This window comes from Myotis brandtii, unplaced genomic scaffold (assembly GCF_000412655.1).
Source record: "Myotis brandtii unplaced genomic scaffold, ASM41265v1 scaffold120, whole genome shotgun sequence".
Classification (NCBI taxonomy): domain Eukaryota; kingdom Metazoa; phylum Chordata; class Mammalia; order Chiroptera; family Vespertilionidae; genus Myotis; species Myotis brandtii.
In genome coordinates, this window is record NW_005354174.1 from 2,108,989 (window position 1) to 2,128,430 (window position 19,442).

General features: G+C 34.7%; 1 protein-coding gene across 2 annotated transcripts in view; it reads right to left on the reverse strand.

Annotated features, from left to right (window-relative positions):
- The window catches only part of BRIP1 (BRCA1 interacting protein C-terminal helicase 1), a 138,282-nt gene that overhangs the window by 87,458 nt on the left and 31,382 nt on the right, over positions 1-19,442 (reverse strand). For both annotated transcript variants that reach the window (XM_014531667.1, XM_014531671.1), the window contains exons 8-11: positions 9,304-9,594; positions 6,628-6,849; positions 3,687-3,886; positions 608-740 (exon numbers count right to left, since the gene is read on the reverse strand). In XM_014531667.1, the coding sequence (XP_014387153.1) occupies positions 608-740; positions 3,687-3,886; positions 6,628-6,849; positions 9,304-9,594 (846 nt within the window). The remainder of the gene's footprint in view (positions 1-607; positions 741-3,686; positions 3,887-6,627; positions 6,850-9,303; positions 9,595-19,442) is intronic.

Genomic DNA, 19,442 nt, shown 5'->3' on the forward strand with positions numbered 1-19,442 from the left:
GAGTGACTAAAGCTTCTAACCGCTCCTTGTTTTCTTTTCTTTTTTTTTTTTTTTTCTGGGCCAGCTTTAGCTCCGAGGCCTCGCTGCTGAAAACATTGATACAATGTTGTGGTCCGGCTGGCTGAAGCCCGGCTGACTGAAAGCCGGTTTCTGGGGTTTTGTTTAGCTTCTATATTTGCAACATAGTTGCTTAGAGTTGCAGCTGAGAGGCCAGCAGCGGCAGGCAGGGAACACAGAGTTCGCTGTCACTGGAGCAAGCAAGCCTCCCTGTTCGCTTCAGTGCATGGCTGCTGGCCGCCATCTTGGCTGACAGTTAATTTGCATAAGGATATGCTGATTAGCCAATGGGAAGGGTAGCGGTCGTACGCTAATTACCATGTTTCTCTTTTATTAGTGTAGATAAGCAATTCATTTCTTTAAGCCTCATTTCCTTCAAACTAAATACTACTACTTTTTCATCCATAATTTATGCCATCACACATAAGCCTGTCAAACTTACATTACAAAATTTTAAAACAAATTGCTGTATTTTTTACCCTGGATAAAACTTATTCACTATTAATCATTTCTAATTCACTAAATGAATTCCCACAAGTGGAAATCTTACCTGCAAAATGGGAAAAGTAGCAGTGGTGATGCCCATTTTGTGGAAATTTAAGAGCATTTCACTTCCACTCCATATTTTACAGGATGATTCATAATCCCGTTCCACAAGATGTTCAGAGTTTGCTTCTAACCAACTGGAATAAAATAAAATAGTCCCCATCAACCAGTATCATCCTATAGGCACCATTTTCACAGAACAGAGAATTGAGATATGTTCATCTGGATTCCTTGAAGATCTTAGGACACAAATATGGATTAATTAAGACATATTTGTGTCCTAAAAGCATGCAAATCTCATACCAGCATTACAAAATAAACATTCACATAGCTAAAAAGCAAGCTTTCAATCAGAAAACAAACAAACATACAAACAAGCTTTTATTCACAAAAGAAAAACAGGCAGCGTTTTGTGGATTCAGCTGCTTTACTTGACTCTCTCCGAATGAGAGCCATGTCTTGGGAGCTTCATCCCAAATACACATTAAAGGAAATACAAAACTACCTAATAAAAAAATTTAAGTTACATATTAACACACAAAAAAGAGAGTTAGTAGAGCCCTGGCTGGTTTTGCTCAGTGGGTAGAGCATTGGCCTGTGGAATGAAAGGTCCCTGGTTCGATTCCTGGTTAAGGGCACATGCCTGGGTTGTGGGCTCGATCCACAGTAGGGGGTGTGCAGGAGGCAGCCGATCAGTGATTCTCTCTCATCACTGATGTTTCTCTCTGTCCCTCTCCCTTCCTCTCTGTAATCAATATATTTTTTAAAAGTGAATTACTAGAAAATATATAAATATATTCATTAATTTATATACACATGTGTACATCCAATAAGTGCTTAAATGCCAATTATTATGCCAGACAACTATACTAGGTAGTAGAAATACAGCAGTACATAAAATAGGGAAGGCCCTTATTCTCATGGAAATTACATTCTACTAAAGGAAGAAATTTAGAAACAAATACATGAACAAGAAAATATCAGGTAGGAATAAGAAGTATAATGAAACTAAATTAGATTAATATAATCTAATTGCTACTTAAATTTGAATATCAAGAAGGCTCTCCCTGAGGTAACATTTATTCTAACAACTGAAGGCAAATGTACTTAGTCATGGCAGTATTGAAAGCAAAATGTACCCAGTCCTGGGAGGATCAGAAGAAAATAATGCAAAGATCCTGAGGTGGCTCACAAATTATCCTCCTTTAAGGACCTGAAGAAAGCCAATGTATTTGCAACACAATGGGCAAAAAGGAATAATGGTATGAATAATGTTAGAGTGATAAGCAAGAATCAGATCATGTTAAGTCAGGATAAGAAATTTGAATTCTATTCAAAATGCAATGGGAAGGTTTTAAATGGAGGATTTTAAATAAGAGAGAGAGACCATCTATTCTAAGTGTTTAAAAGATGATTCCTGCTTCAAAGTCACAATGGAGAAAGGCAAGAGTGAAAGCGGAGACTGGTTAGGAGGCTGTTACAGTATTCTAGTTGAATGGTAGACATGAGACAGGAATTTGGGATATATTGTACAGGTGGCATTTACAAGACTTACTGATAAATTGAATGAGGTGGGGCGGTAGTCGAGAATTATACTTAAATTTTCTATTTGAGAAAATGATTAGTACTGTTTGCTTAGATGAGAAAGACAGGGGGTTAAGTAGGGGAAGGGAATAAGTTTTGTTTTGGAAAGCTGAAATTTTATATCCAAACAAAGATATAAAGTATAGTTGGATTTATGAACATAGCACTCCTGGGAGAGGTTGGGGCTAGACACAGGTTCAGGCCTCGGCAGTACTGCTGTGGGACTGGGTTATACAATTTAGGAGAAATGCAGAGCTAGAAATGAAATGAGGTCCTAAGACAAAGTCCTGAGGCACTTCAACATTTAGACATCAAACAAAACAAGAACTATCAAAAAATTGAGAAAGAATGGACTCATTATGCATAAACATGCACTAAATGATAAATTTGTATAGGAGGACAAGAACTAAGCATTTGGGGGTGGGGTGAGAAGGAGGTTTTTACAACAGAAATTTGTGTATACCTTTTCTGTTCAAACATGTGACTATGTAACTTTCACATTTTTAAAAAGTATACTGTTAAAGAAACAGAAAAATGCTGAGATAAATGAAATAGGATGTAGAGTCAGGGGAGGTTTTTTCTAAGATCCTATATAATAAAAGCCTAATATGCTAAGTGTCCGGTCATCCATTCAACCAATCAAAGCGTAATATACTAATGATATGCTAAGACTGCTCAAGTGCTCGCTATGATGTGCACTGACCACCAAGGGGCAGAGAGTCGACTGGTCGACCAGTGGCTATGACGTTCACTGACCAGCAGGGGCAGATGCTCCAACTGGTAGGTTAGCTTGCTGCTGGGGTCCAGCCAATCAGGACTGAGTGATACAGGCTGGACACACCCTGGAGCCCTCCCACAGTCCCTCCCCAGCTGGCCAACCTCCCGCGTCCCTCTCCGGCTCTAATCGTGCACCAGTGGGGTCCCTCAGCCTGGCCTGCGCCCTCTCGCAATCCAGGCTGAGGGATCCCCGCCAAGTGCACGAATTTCACACCAGGCCTCTAGTAAAGAGATAAAAAACCTAATGTCTAATGAAAGAGAAATTATGTAATATAAATCTTAATGAAATTACTACTAAATATATTATTTTATAGTATTGAAATATTGGTTAATTGAAATTCATTAAACTAGAATTCTACTCAAACTGGACGATAAAGCAATAAATTAAAGCCATATCCAGAATTTTAAAATGTTAATTAAAACCATTAATTTATGTACAGCCCAATGTCCTATACACAGCATAAGTGGCTGTTAAATTATCCTCTTAAATCAAGAATAAGATTCACAATTATCAATTTAAAAAAATCTATTCTGTCCATTATGTTCTTTTGAATAAGACAAAAGTTTGGACTAGGCCTATTTTTAAAAGTTTAACTGATAAGGAACAATCCATTTCCAAAGCAGCCTGGTCAAAGTTTGCTAACAATAAAATACTCTGCAAAATAAAACATGTTTTTAATACAAAGGCAGCACAAATGACACTGATAGACAAATGTTCTTACTTAATGAGACTGCAGCACACAGCTTGTAAGGGTTCATGGTCTTTCTTCCTTATGTTATTGTTGACCATGCTATCTAGTTCATCTCGAGCAAACCGAAGCTGAACTTCCGTTATACTATAACTTGCTGATTCCCGAGCACAGTCCTCAATGTTATGAGCTTCATCTAAAATGACAACCTGTTCTTTCAGATTGATATCCATCTATAAGATAAAAAAAAATTCCCCGTAAAACTTTCAGCAAAATGCATTTAACAGCAGTAGGTAAGATGTTTCATTTAAAAATTCACACTATAGACCAATATTGCATGTGCAACTGATTCCAGGCCTTGAAACTTCTAAAGCACTAAAGCCAACCAAATATCAGCTCAACATTACAAAGTTTGCCATTTTTCACTCTCAAAATACTTTGCAAACCTATCACAACCAAAATAATGTGTTAAGTGAGTCTGGATTAAAGTACAGCTGGCTACACAAAGGAGCATAAAAATCCCTCTATGAAGGGATCTCCAACATAATTTAAAAAGCAGAGTAAAAAAAAAAACCTTTAAAAGTAAAATAACAATACAAGATTCAAAAGACTCAAAACATTAATGTATCTTTCGTTTTAGTCTGTCCTGCAACAATTCATTGTAAGAACCGCTCTTCCCCAACTCCTATGTGATGTTGGAAGGACGGTTAATCTGTTAATCAAGGGACATCACCACTCTTACTACATGGGTAGACTCAGAGACTAGGCTTGTCAATTAAAAAAAGTATTACATCCCTACATGGTCACAGTGACTGGTACAAGAATGGATATGAGATCCAAACTAGGCCAATCAGAGTAATTTGGGGTGACTAATATAAGATCATGTTCTTTTTTCCAGGTTAGCTAGCTAGCTACCTATGGTTATCTTTGTTCCCATTGAAAAGAACTTGCCTGAACATAAAGCCATCACAATGAAGAGTTAGTCAAGTGGTTTTTCTTAAGCTCTAATGAAGCTGAGTTTGTGTCACTTGCCATTGGAAAAGTCCTGACTAACACCAAGAAATGTCACAAAGCAACTGTCAATGAGTTACTCTGAAGAAATAATAATATACAGAGGGTTGAAGATGACTGAGAAAGAACCATAGAAGAGTAGGAAATACACGGGGCTTAAGGAGGAATAGGACTTGGATTTGGATAGAAGAGAGTAGGTCATTTCAACACAGGTGTCATCAAAAGCAGAAATACAGGCCTGGCCAAATGGCTCAGTGGTTAAAAATAAAAAAGCAGAGATATAGGAAATAACAAGGAGTCCTCAGGGGACTATAAGGTAATTTTTATTGCTTGATAGATTTTAGAGAGAAACATTGACTTGTTGTTTCACTTATTTATGCATTCCTTGGTTGATTCTTCTTTTTTAATTTTTTTTCTTTATTGATTAAGGTATTACATGTGTCCTTATCGCCCCATTGCCCCCCCCCCCACTCATGCCCTCACCCCCCTGTTGTCTGCCCCACCCTCCCCTACCTTCCCTCTGAGGTTTGACGGTCTGATCGATGCTTCTCTGTCTCTGGATCTGTTTTTGTTCATCAGTTTATGTTGTTCATTATATTGCATAAATTCTTGTATGTGCCCTGGGGATCAAACCCACAACCTTGGTATATCGAGACGACGCTCTAACCAACTGAGCTACCCAGCCAGGTAATTACCACTATGAGGTAATTTTTGAGGGGTTTCAGTTGCGAGTTTGCAGCAGAGAAGGCTGAAAGAGCAGATTCAGGTCAGACTATTAAGAACTTGAAAGTAAGCTTAAGAAATATGGACTTTACCCAATGAGCAAAGAGCACTATGAGATTTTTAAGCAGAGGAAAGATTAATAAAAGTAATATTAGAAGACTGGTCTGCAGAGTTGCTCAGAAGAGACTTAGCCAAGAGATAGGATAAGCCGAAACCGGTTTGGCTCAGTGGATAGAGCGTCGGCTTGCGGACTGAAAGGTCCCAGGTTCGATTCCGGTCAAGGGCATGTACCTTGGTTGCGGGCACATCCCCAGTGGGAGATGTGCAGGAGGCAGCTGATCAATGTTTCTCTCTCATTGATGTTTCTAACTCTCTATCCCTCTCCCTTCCTCTCTGTAAAAAGTCAATAAAATATATTTTTTTAAAAAAAAGAGATAGGATAAGAGGCAGGATAGTAGGGGTAGTAAACATAATTCTATTCATTTCAAACTTAAGGAAATAGAAAGCTAGAGTTTTGCAGTCAGATCTAAAGAGAGAAATAACAATTGAATATACCAAGTTATTCTGGGTGTTTTTTTCTTATGCTGAAACAATTGGATGTCTCTAAGAAAAACCAGGCAAATAAACACAAATGATGTATACAAAGTTCACTTCTCAAAAGCTCACAAAGCATAATTTGCATAGTATGAATACTCTTCCAACATAAATTGTCCAAAACAGATTCTTCAGATATTTTAAATGTTTTAAAATAATTCTTTCTGACTATTCATAAATGGAGAGAGTGATAGCTATAAATGGATCATAACTGGGCAATTTTGCCCCCCAGGGTATATTTGGCAAAGTCTGGAGACATTTTTTATTATTACCATGTGAGGGTGCTACTGGCGTCTAGTGGATAAAAACAGAGAAGCTGTTAAACATCCTATAATGCACAAGACAGCCCAACACAACAAGGAATTATCCAGTCCGAAATGTCACCACTAACAAGGTGATGAAAACCCTGCTATAATCCCACTTAAAAGTATTTATTACTTTGGAAATTAAAGTGACAAGATCTAAAATTCAATTTTTACTACACCTTACAATATGTTTTCAGTACTCTAATCTGTTTTATACACTTACATACATTAACTATAAAACAAAAAAATAAAAGACATTAAAACATCTAAAAGCTTTCACATTCACCATGTATATCCCAATAAGTAGGGAAAAAAGCTCTAATTTTTACGTATCTACTCACACTTTCCCTTATTTGTGCATCTAGAAGATAGTTGTAGGGACAAAATATTATGTCAGCGTCTTCTATTAGTTCTCGTGCTGTGTAATATGGACATGCCTTTAATTTTTTCCCCAAGCTAACGAGTTCTTCTATGTCCCAGGCCTTGCACATCCCTTGGAGAGTCTGGAATGTGTGTTGACCACTAATTTTATGAACACCATGATAAAAATAGCAGGATTTGCCCTAAAAACAAATATGCATAATTGAAATGTGAACCAATATTGGCACAGAGAAATAAAACAAGTTTATCTCAGAATTTTAGTAACATCATTAAAGCCACAAAGCAAAGATGAGACAAATTATACCATGTCTACCATCCCAAACTAATCAGAAAACTTGTATTTGTACAAAATGATCACTAAGGTAGGTGACTTCACAGTCTATGATTAAAAACTGTTAAATCTCATCCTAACAAAAGTAGATATTCTTGCATACCTGAAATATTATTTTAAAATTACTTCTGGGGCTAGTTAAGGTAATTTTTTCTTAACTGAAACAAAATTAACTTTTAACAGATAAATGCATTGCATTTCCAGTATAAGAGCACATTCATAAAAGAAACAGTGAACAAAAACACATGTGCCTTTGGATCAAGCCAAAAAATCAGAAAGTTTACACTTTAAGGGCACTTAGAATGACACTCCTGTACAGGCTGATAGCAAAACCAGAAAAGCTCATCCATTTTAGCAGTGTAACACAACCCTGAGGGCAGTCTGTCAATTAAAGCGTTATCACACTTTACACTCTTTTTCACTCAAACTGTCAGTTATCTATTTATCATTTCGCTTTGGTAATTCAGCCACAGTAAACATAGACACCTATGGTGACTTTGTAATTGGCCCTCATTACAATACCAAATTACCCTAAGGGCTTGAGAACAAGAAAAAGAATGTTCATGTATGCCTATGAGCTAAGCATTCTGAGGCGAAATTAGGTCAAGACAAACAACTAAAAGCAGGTATATTCAATTATGTACATAGCTAATATTTTTTAAAGACTTGTTTACTTTAAAACAGAAACTAAATGCTAATGAAAAATTCTAAACATTCAAGTCTATTGAATTACTTTTTATTTTTACACGATTCAAACTTATGACAGTAAAGATCAATCAAAAAACATAACCAGCACTACAGTATTCTAGGGATTACATAAAATAAGATTATCTGCTTTCAATGCACAATCTTAAACTTTATAATTGCTTTTAATAAGGAGATAATAATCAATTATGGTAAAATTTTCCCAATAACAAGTAAAAAATAGGCAATGCCAAGTCTTCTTGCATAAACTATATAGACAAAAGAGAAATTTCAAGAATTTGAGGAATCCAGTAGATTAATTAACCACTTATGGAAAGAAGTCTACTTAAAAGTGCACAAAATTTATGGGTTTTTATCATGAAGAGCCTTTTCTCTATTTTATTATTTTTTTAGTATTTGACTTTTTACTATTTTCATCTCTCCTTGAAGAGAACTTTTTAAATATTGTGAAGATTCACAGTTCCTCAATTAAGAAGAACTTATTGGAAATAAATATGTAAATAGTATTTTCAACAATGGTTTTGATTCAATAATCTGTATTCTCTTCCTGACTCTGAACAAGTTCCCTAGTACTTCTACTTCATATTCACATGTCTGAATGCCTATTGAAACATCTTTTTAATATCCCAAACAAAGCTTGAATAAATTTCCATCTAATAAAATAAAGCAGAGGAAGAAAAGCATAATATAAAATAATTTATTTACATTATATAGTAGGAGATGATATATCAATTAAATGAAACTCTAGGGGCTATAGCCATCTCCTTTTGTGTAAAAATAACTCTGACAAAATACTAGTGAAAAATTGAACTTCAAAAATGTATTAAAATATCATCAGTCATTTCATCTACTATCAATTTATAGTTCACCAATAATTTCTGGGTATAATTACAGACTCGTAACTTCCATTTTAGAGTAAGCTAGTTATCAAACAGGGACACAAACTACCAAACTAATACTATGCCAAAAAATTATTTAAAAGTCGTGTCTTTAGTAAGAAAGACTTCTCTATTTCCACCAAATTTCTAGTCCAAATTCATGTCAATCTAGATTTTCCTGGAAAACTTCAAAACCACAATGACATATCTTTAAAGTTAGTAATTTAATATAATTTTTTGGAAACAGAAGTTTGTGTTAATCAGAATGAGACAAGGTAATCATTATATTTCTCATTCAATTAAAAAAACATTTTAAAATTTGCTCAAAGAAAACCTAAATAAACTATATTCCTTTGAAGTTTTAAATATGTATAAGACATTAATTAAATCTAGTCCATTTAAATACTTTTATCTCTTCATATGACATCATCCATGTTTGACTTACAAGAAAGTTAAGAAGACATCTGGTTTAAATGAAAATTAATTTCAAGGAATTAAATATCCCCAAACTTTAGGACAAAAACCATAATTTTAAACTTGAATAAAGATTTTTCTTGTGGTAAAATTAGTTTTCAAAAAATATTAATACTAACAATTAATTTGATTTCAAAAGTTATTTGATTATAACTGGAAATGTATATATAAAAAATAAACAAAAAAATTGAGTTAATGTAATCCTTTTAACCTTATTTTTTTCTCAAAAACAAAGTAACTTTACTCACATTTTTTCCATCCAGCAATTCCATGCACTTTTCATTTCTGTTGAAGTTACCTACTACTTCAGGATGGACACAAGTATGATCCCTGCTGGAAAGAATAGTCATTGGGACCCTTGAGTACGCTGTCCTCCGGAGTTCTCTAGTAATTTGAGCAATCTGCTTGTGTGTACGTGTTCCAAAATATATTTTTGGTATCTTGGATTTCCCCCCATGATCCTTCTTAGTGGCATTTGAAGAATCTTGACTGTTTCCTTGTTTAGTAGAACAACAGCACCTAGCACAGTGACCAGAGGGCTGTATAAGAAAAGAAAAAGATAACTAACATCTGAACTACCATAAAAAATGTCATCAAACCTCTCAAAGAATCAGAACCCATAGTAATGAATCACAACTTTCAAAAAATATCAAGATACCATCTAATACTTGCCATTAAAGAAAAACTACAAATTCCGTTTCAAATTGGTTCTCTTTCACTCTTAAAACTTATAAATGATATTTTCATATTTGCACTGGTTCCTACATACCACTCCAACTCTCAAATTCCAAATGCTTTAAATACATTTTAACTTTACTCTTTCATAAATTATAATAAGATAATTTTAATTTTTGCTTAGGCTTCAAGTGAACAAGTGAGCTTAGAATTGATAGTACTATTTTGTTTACAGCACAGCCCATTTAAATATCCTGTAATATACCTATATTTTTAAAGTATTTAAAATATAGCTTACAAAAAAATAGAAATATCAAGTTGAATCTAAGTATCACTGAACAACAGAAGCAAAAACTATTCTCTAGCAAAGGTATGAAAATGAATGCATATTATTAATATTTAATAATAAAGGCAAGTTGCTTATGTGGAACAAGTATATCTGAAATTCAATTACCTGTCATAAAATGCAAATCCATCAGTAAAATTATCATTCAGGATACCTTTTCCTGGACAATTTTACTCGTAATTCAGTTTCATAATTGAAATAGTTATATAAATGTCTCCTTAAATACACCATACATGGAACTTCAGGAATACAGTCTAATGTTTACCTGATTTTTTTCTCTCCTATTTCTAAACTCTCAAAAATAAAAAGCAGTTTAATGCTATATATTAGAACTCATGGATTCTTAATAACTACTACCTAACTTTAACCTTAATTACTATACATATGAGACAGAGTGCAGCCTTATTAAGAGAAATTCCATGAAATGGTTAGTTTATAGAAGTGATCACTAATGGGGGGGAAAAAGCTAAGTAGCACAGTAGCGTAAGAGAATTTGTACTGTAGAGTTATAGTTTAGTAGAACAAATATACCATTTAACTGAAGTGTTTTGAAAAAAATATAATCAGTAAGATTAGCCTTCATCAACAAATGCTAAGTCATATAGCATGTTACACCACAATACTGGGGCTCAAGCTGTCTTTTAGCCTCAACTCAGTGGAAAAGCAAGTTCAAATTACTGCCAGTCTCACTCAACCTTGTCCGCCATTAAATATTACAATACATGATAGAATGGATGTAAATGTGACCCTTCTGGAACTGTCACTCACTGGGATAAAAGGTTCACTGATGTGCCAAATAAACAGTCAAAGCAGATAAAGTTACAGCTATGCTGGAATTGTTACATTCCCCTCTCAGGTTGCCAGTAACAGCAGATTTCATTACAGAGTGCTGCCACATTAAATAGCCAGTTCCAAATATCCTGCCTTCTATATTGAATAATTACTTATTCACTGAAAGGATAAAAAGAAGAGTTATGAATGGAGCTCTTGTCAACAGTGAGGCAGGAAACAGCTGACATGTGGTTTATGTTACATATATTGCAATATCTGACAATTTATGGTTACACACAAAAATGGGATGCAAATTATATCATGATATTTCTGACTGAATTCTTTTTTGGCCTTTGCAATGATCACATTAATTAATTAACACAGTAAAAGAATTAGGGTAACTCTAGGTAGCAGAATTAGTTTACTTTTTTATACCTTCAATCTTTTCACTCAATTATACTATTTCTCTTCCCTATGATAGTTAAATTTATCCTGAATATTAGAAAGCTGGGGTCTAATCATTGCTGTATACTATGTGGATCTATTCTATCCAAACATAAAAGTAATCCAGTAAAGTGGTCTTTTTTGAAGGCTTGGACATCATCTATATTTTGATGGAAGGAACACTTTTCAACACCAATTCCACTTAAAAGTTTATCACCTGTCCTATACCTTGTAATTCCACTTTTTTCCCCGACCAAAAAATTCAAACAACACAGAAATACACAAAATAAACTAGCTCCCCATCCCAAATAATTCATTATAATTTTAGACCTTTCATATATGTATAAATACATCTTTCATATAATTTTTTCAAACAAAAAAAGAAGCTATTATACAGCTTTATAAGTTGCTGCTTTGTATTCAAACTTTTTAAAAGGTGTGAATTGGGCACTAATAATTTAAATAATGAATGTGTTTATTTTTAAATGTTATGCTTATAGCTGTACTAACAAAACTAAGATCAAGCACTAGTTTCAGAAAATGTTTCCACTAGAGCAGTTTTATTAAGGTATCTTAAATTTGTTTTTCATTTCATAATTTAAAAAATTATAAATGATGGCAAATTTTATATGAACATGTTTTTCTTTGTTTTGTTTTAAGATTTAAAGTGCTCTGAAATCATCACACCATCTATCAACTTAAAGTGTGTCCTCAAGAAGATAGTTTTTCAGTGGGTGGATGGGCAAGTAGAGTAGAAGAAAGAATTTAAGAAAGAGAGTTGATTCTTTTTCTTTTGTTATTGTAAAAAGAAATTATTTCTTCAGGAATGATCTATGAAAGGATTTGGTACAATCATATTTGAGAATGGAAAAAAATAAATGTGGCAATAGGACAGAGGCTTCAAAAAGACATTAATAACAAAAAAGAATTATTTGTACCCAAGTCAGCAACATTCAATGCTGTAAGAAAACTAGAGAAATAATCTTGAAAAGAGAAATGGCAGGAGGTCATAGTATACTTCAATTCAATGAAAGGCTAACACTTTAAAAGATAGATAAGACACTTTAAGGATAGAGGTGGGCAAAGGGGAATGGGGGGCAATGTAATAGTGGCGACAATAAATTTAAAAAAGAAGAAAGACACTTTAAGAAAGATAAAACACATGGGCTCCCCAAAACCTGTAATCTCTATGATCTGTAAAGCAGCTACACTGAGTGGCAGAAGCAAACTCTTTAAGAGAGGGCTTCTTCTCCCATAGCTAGAAACTGTCTATAGAGTCCTTTTACTTCCACAAAAGGCAAGAAAACCTAACCCAAATAATAGCATAAACCTATTATTATGCAGGATTCAATTATTCAAAAATACATTTCAAATCTACAGTAGCTAAAACTATTCTTAGAATGTCAGCATCCAGGGATTTTTGGAAAATGTTCTTCTAAAAACTTCTATCTAGTCCCTCATTTCACCTGGTATATAGAGACATATATCTAAATTCCTTGAAAAGATGAAGAGAGATTTTAAGATTTGATCTTGAAAAAAAGGCCAAAACTGCTGAGTCCTTGCCAGTATTTCTTTCACAAAGCCATATTTAGAAGTTCAAGTAGATTAAGATAGCACAGTGTCAATCTCTAAAATTTCATAACTTTCTCCAACCTCTGCTTACAACAAAAACAATTACTATACCTGAATACTTAAAAAATAAAAATAAGCATGGTGATTAAATATGCTTAGAAATAGAAAATGACAAAGGCATATTTTAAATTAGGGTCGATGAACTATTACAGAGGGTTAGAGATGACCCATAAACTACAGACACAAGTTTTTGTGCATTTCTAGAAAGTGACTCCATAATATTCATCAGGCGCTCAAAGAAGACTGCTATTTATTTGGGTGATGGCTTTACCCCAAAACTTATGTCTGATTTTATATGGAAATCAAATGGAAACAGCATTTTCTTTATAACCGTATTGGCCAGACACAATTATGCTGCAGAGAAATAAACAAACTGAGCCCTGTCCAGTGTGGCTCAGTTGGTTGTGCATCGTCTCATACACTGAAAGGTTGCGTTACATTCCTGGTCAGGGCATAATCTCCAGTAGGGGGCATTCAGGAGGCAGCTCTCACACTGATGTTTCTCTCTCTTTCTCCCACTCTCTGTCTCCCTTATTCTCCCTCTCCCTTCCTCTCTCTCTACAAATCAATAAAAAATATTTTTAAAGAAATAAACAAAATTATAATTCACACAAGATAGATAGATAGATAGATAGATATAAAAGCTTAAGCGACTGACCGACCAGCCAACCAGCCAGTAGCTATGACGTGCACTGACCACCAGGGGGCAGACGCTCAATGCAGGAGCAGAAACCACAGGCATGGAAACATGGAACAGACTGATGACTCTTAGAAGGGGGTAGGGGGAGTGGGAAGAGATTAACCAAAGATCTGATATGCATACTAGAGGCCCAGTGCATGTATTCATGCACGGTGGGGTCCCTCGGCCTGGCCTACGCCCTCTTACAATCCGGGACCCCTCAGGGGATGTCGGAGAGCCATTTTCGGCCCGATCCCCCCAGGCCAGGCCAAGGGACCCCACCGGTGCACGAATCCATGCACCAGGCCTCTAGTAATTTTATAAAGATTCCTCCACTGCTTGCAAATTCATTTCTTTTTTATATTTTTTAATTATTAATATTAACATAATTCTAAAACAGTTCAGTAATATTGATTTTAAATTCCATTTTACAGATGAAAAAAGTAAAACAAAAAGTTCTTCAAGTTACTACAAAACACAATAAATTTGTGGAGAAGTTAGAATTCATAACCTCAAATCTTAAAGCTTTAAGATTTATTATCATCTATCATTTAACTTGGCAAAAAAGCAAAATACTGCCTTTTTTATTTCAAAAAGTCATGCACATATAGAGCTAGTGGTAAAAAGCCAATGAGTGCAGAATTATATTACAATCTTGAGGCATAAAAAACAGGGTTTATTGTTCATCTTTATCAACCATTTGCTGTTGTCCAAACCATCTAAACAGGTACAGAATATCTGTTGTGCAAAATCTCACATAAGCACACACTCTAGCAAGATAGCAAAAGTGACATAACTATACCTTTTCAACTATTCTTTTTAAAAAATTCAAACAGTAGTAGTACTCTACCGCCACAGTTTCATGATTAAACTGCACAAAGCAGCTGTTTATCCACTCACAGCCACCAGCAGGTGAACCTGATTCAATATTTATCACAGGCTTTCACAGATCACTGCTAACCAAGCAAACGTTTTAATTAAGCTGGAACTTGCTTCAAAGAGCTCATTCAAGATGTCAATCAGCAGGTAAGGGATCAGATACAGTGTCAGGTGAGAGTGTGTAATACAAATCCACAACTTTCTTCATCCCATCGCTGTAAATTAGCCTGCTCTAAAGTTCAGACTCTGATTGTAACAGACTGCCAGTCTCCTGGAATGTGTAACTGAAGTCACTCAAATTCTATTGTGAAGGTTGTAAGCAATATGTTAAACTGCAATGGGCTAGCACATTAAGACAGATCCTTTTCACGGTTGTTTTTTGATACCATAAGTGTTTGTTACCCTACTCTCCACTTACTGTTTACTTTCTTGCCTAGTGTAAATGGGAATTCCTTAACACAGTTGCCCCAGTTTCTGAAAAGTTTATGTTTCAATAGAATTAATCAAGAAAGACCCAAAGTGGTGTAATTTTTATCTATGTTAATACTTGAACCATCTTATTCTATAAGAATAAGAATTCTCAGTTTAAGTCAAACATATAAAAATGTCCAACCTGCTATAAAGTAAAGTTCTCCTGGATTAACATCACTTTACACAGATGTGGCTATACATAGCAATGAGTCCCAAAGTATAGTGATGAGTCACACTGACCAACTTCATAAAAAATACCTGGGGTGCTTATATATATATAAAAATAAAGGGTGGGGGGAAATACAGAATCAAAGGAGAGAGAAATGGGCAGGGAGGGGAACTGAATTTTAATTTTAGAGAAGAATGCCAGCTAAAAATTGTTAAATAGAATGATAAATGATAGAATTTTTATACACCATTTTGCAAATCCCTTGTAATAATTGATTCCTGCAAGCTACCTAAATGGATGCTAAAATCATTAGGTGAAAAGTTGTTGGGAAAAAAGATATTCACATAGTCTTTAAGTATTACCCCCAGATTACTTACTAATTACAAAAGGAAAATGTGCCTTTATAATGGAGAGACCTGGCAGTCACCACTTCAACAAAGTGATCAAACCTGCCATCATCAGTGAGACAAATTGGCATCACATGCCTCTTGATGTAATATAAGAAATATACTTATGTGTTCTTCTTGAACAAAACTATGATTATAAAATCCAAACAAGCAAGACATGGATAAAAAATATCCCAGGAATAGAGAAACTGTAGTCAAAAGACATATTATTTCATTGGTGAAAATTAATACAACTGCACACTACGTCCACTTATATACTTCAAAAAAGCTATTTAAAACTCCTATCCCTTGGGGTCGCAGGAGATTTTTTATTTTCTCCTTTATGGTATATTGGTAATTTTCAAACTTTCTTCCATCAACCTTTTAAAATGAGAAAACATAGCTATCTTGATATCATCTTCCACATATTGACCAAAATAGTATAAAAGAACCCTATACAAAATATTTTTGCTTCTTCCATGGGCTTTAAAAATTAGATAAATTATCTACCTGGCCAGTGTTGCTCAGTGGTTGACCATCAACCTATGAACCAGGAGGTCACAGATCAATTACCAGTCAGGGCACATGCCCGGGTTGTGGGCTTGATCCCCAGTGGGGGGTGTGCAGGAGGCAGCTGATAGATGATTCTATCCCATCATTAATGTTTCTATCTCTCTCTCCCTTCCTCTATGAAATAAATAAAAATATATTTTTTATAAAATTAGATGTTATCAATAGACAAGCCTCTAAAGAAGCACTACCCAATAAAGCTTTCTGCAATGATAGCATGTTCTATATCTGCACTATTCAATACACTTGCCACTACCCATATGCAGCTATTGAGCACCTGAAATGTGATTAGTGTAATGAAAGAACTGAATTTTAGTTTTAATTAATTAAAATAAAGTCACATATGGCTAGTGATGAGTGTAGATTTAAAGTATAACTATAGGTTCTACATTTAATCTGGAAAGAAACTTCTAGTGAGAATAACCAAAATATTTTTAATGGGAAAGAATAGTATATATTCCTTTTTTATATATATTTATTTATTAAATTGATTGGGGTGACATTGGTCAACATGAACATATGAAGATTTTTGTACATATGATAAAGACGCTGTACTAGGCACCTCTTAAGACATGTGTCCCACCCTTTATTCTGAAAACAGTTCATCATCTATAGCCCCTGCTGAAAAGGTTCACCTAATACTTACATTAATAACACATGCCCAAACTCAATCCCAGGCATAACAAGATGAATTAAATTCACTTTCCTAGGAATTGGTACTTGGGCCATGTAAACTAAGTTAATTAACTATAAGGAACAGACCAGACCGTCTTGTAGTCTTAAAGGCTTCCGTTTTGCAATGTCATGGTAAGGTCATATAAAAGAGAAAACCAGTCTACAGAAAAAAGAAGAAGAAGAAGAGAGGCAGGGAAGCCACACCTGAGGCCCCAAAGAGAAGAGAGAAGCTAGCTAAAAACTTCTGAGTTTCAGTAAGGGCAGTTATATTTCCTGCTTGATCTTTCTTTGAGTAAGCTTCTATTTCTTCAAAAGCAAACCACTCTGATTAAGTCAGGTGGCATTTCAAATCAGTGGGAAATTATTCAATTAATATTTAGACAAATGACTATTTGGAGAAAAATTAGTTAGATCCTGCCTCTCATCTACATTAAAATTAACAAACAAAACAGAAACAAACAGAGATTTGGGGGGTGGTGAAAAAAGTGAAAGGGATTAAGAAATATGAATTGCCAGTTATAAAAATAATCATGGGAATGTAAAGTATAGCATAAGCAATATAGTCGACAATACTGTAATAACTATTTATGGTGTCAGATGGGTACTAGACTTACCCGGGAAGTTGGATTCCATGCTCAATGGAATCCTACTTAGTCAGCAGGATCAACAGAGGAAGAGAATGATAAATAAAGCTAAAATCAGGGGGATAATCAGATTTGAAAAACAGGACAATTAACCTAATCAGCATCCCAATCTATCTCATACAGAAAGCAGGCAGTTAGCAGACACCAGATGCCTCTCCTCTAAAAAATTGAATTAAATATTAGGAAAGCTAAAGCTTCTAGGGTGTATTCAAGCTTAAATATTGGCTTCCCTGAATAAAGTTCTCCTCCTTCAGACTTTTAAAGAGCCCACAGTCTCATAGCCAGCTCTCTGCCCACCTAAAACAGGGACTTTGCCCTCACCATGCCCCAATACAAAACATTCAGTTTATATAAAAGCTGAAAAAACCTACACCAGCCACCCAATCCTTTTGCCTTAAATATGAACTGACAATCAAAGATAGCCAGCATATTAAAAAACCAAAGGTGTAGAAGAGAATGAGCAAAAAAAGATATGAAAATTCACTCTGAAGGAAACTCACATAATTTAGGGATCATTTAAAAAAAACACAAGTAAACTCTCATTACACTATTCAAGAAAATAGTACATCTTTTGACAAAGGAATAATCATACTATAAGAAAGAGCCCAGTGAGGCTAAAATCTGCTGAAAATTATCAAAGAAATAGAATTTCCCTAAATTAAAGTCTGTGAGTCTTCAAAATAATAAAAACACTGAGTAATTAGCATAGTGAATGAAGAAGACTCTCACCTAAACATCCAGCCATAAAATATAAACATAATTTATGGAACAGCCAGTCAACAGAATGCAATGCAGTCATTTAAAATTTTGTAGAAAAAATATTAAATGACATGAAAACATAATCCGGATCTATTATTATAAAGAGAGATAACTGGACATTATTTCCCTCCTGAGCAATGCAACACAAAGCATATAGCACTTTGGGTTATTCCTGAAAAAATAAAAAACAAGGACAAAATCAAACCTGAATCTAATTCAACCTCTAAATCTAACTACTATTACTAGAAATATGGGGACAGACCTCTATCTTAAATGAAATCATAAGGATAAAATTAAAAACATCCTAAATATGAGAAATCCTATAAGACAAATAAAGCATTTATTTGTTTTTTTCAACAAATAAATGGCTTCTCTCTTAAAAGAAATGTCATGCATTTACATTTGGAATCTGATTTTAAAAGCCTCTCTAAAATGACATTTTTTAAACAAACACAACTGTAAACAGATTGGGTATTAGACAAAGAACTACTGTTAATTATTTTTAGCTATAATAATATCTTTAAATAGTCACTGCTATATTTCTTTTGTTTTTAAAAAATCTTTATTGTTGAAAGTAATACATATGTCCCGTTTTTCCCCCATTGACTTCTTCTGGCCTGCCCCCACCCAGTTATTGTTATTTTTTTTTAAGTCTTTATTCGTTAGAAATATATATTAAACTAGAGGCCCGATGCATGAAGATTCGTGCAAGAATGGGCCTTCCTTCCCCTGGCTGCTGGCACCATCTTCGCTCTGGCCAGAACCGCCTTTCTGCCTTTGTTCTGGCCCAGAGCCGCCTGGGCGGTGCCGAACACCATGGCAACAACACAAGCATTCTGCCCTGCCCCCGGTCCCTCGGCACCTGCGTATGCAAATTAACCTGCCATCTTTGTTGGGTTAATTTGCATACTCGCTCCTGATTGGCTGGTGGACATCGTGAAGGTACGGTCAACTTGCATCTTTCTCTTTTATTAGTACAGATTATTTATGGACAAATAGGTATGATGTCTTCTAGTTTCTTTAAAATATCCCAGTCCCACACTTTCTTCTACCAATCCCCCCCAAAGAAAGAAAAGAAGAAAATGACATGGGATAAATAAAACAAACACAGAGGTAAAATGGCAAAATATTGATAACTGTTAAAGCTATGTGATGAGCACAAGGAGGTTCACTATCCTGTCCTCTTTCTGCTTTGTGTATAAAATTTCCTTAATAGAAGATTTTAAATATAAGGAAGAGTTTACAAATTCTTTTTTATAAAACAAATACAACAATGATCTTAAAACA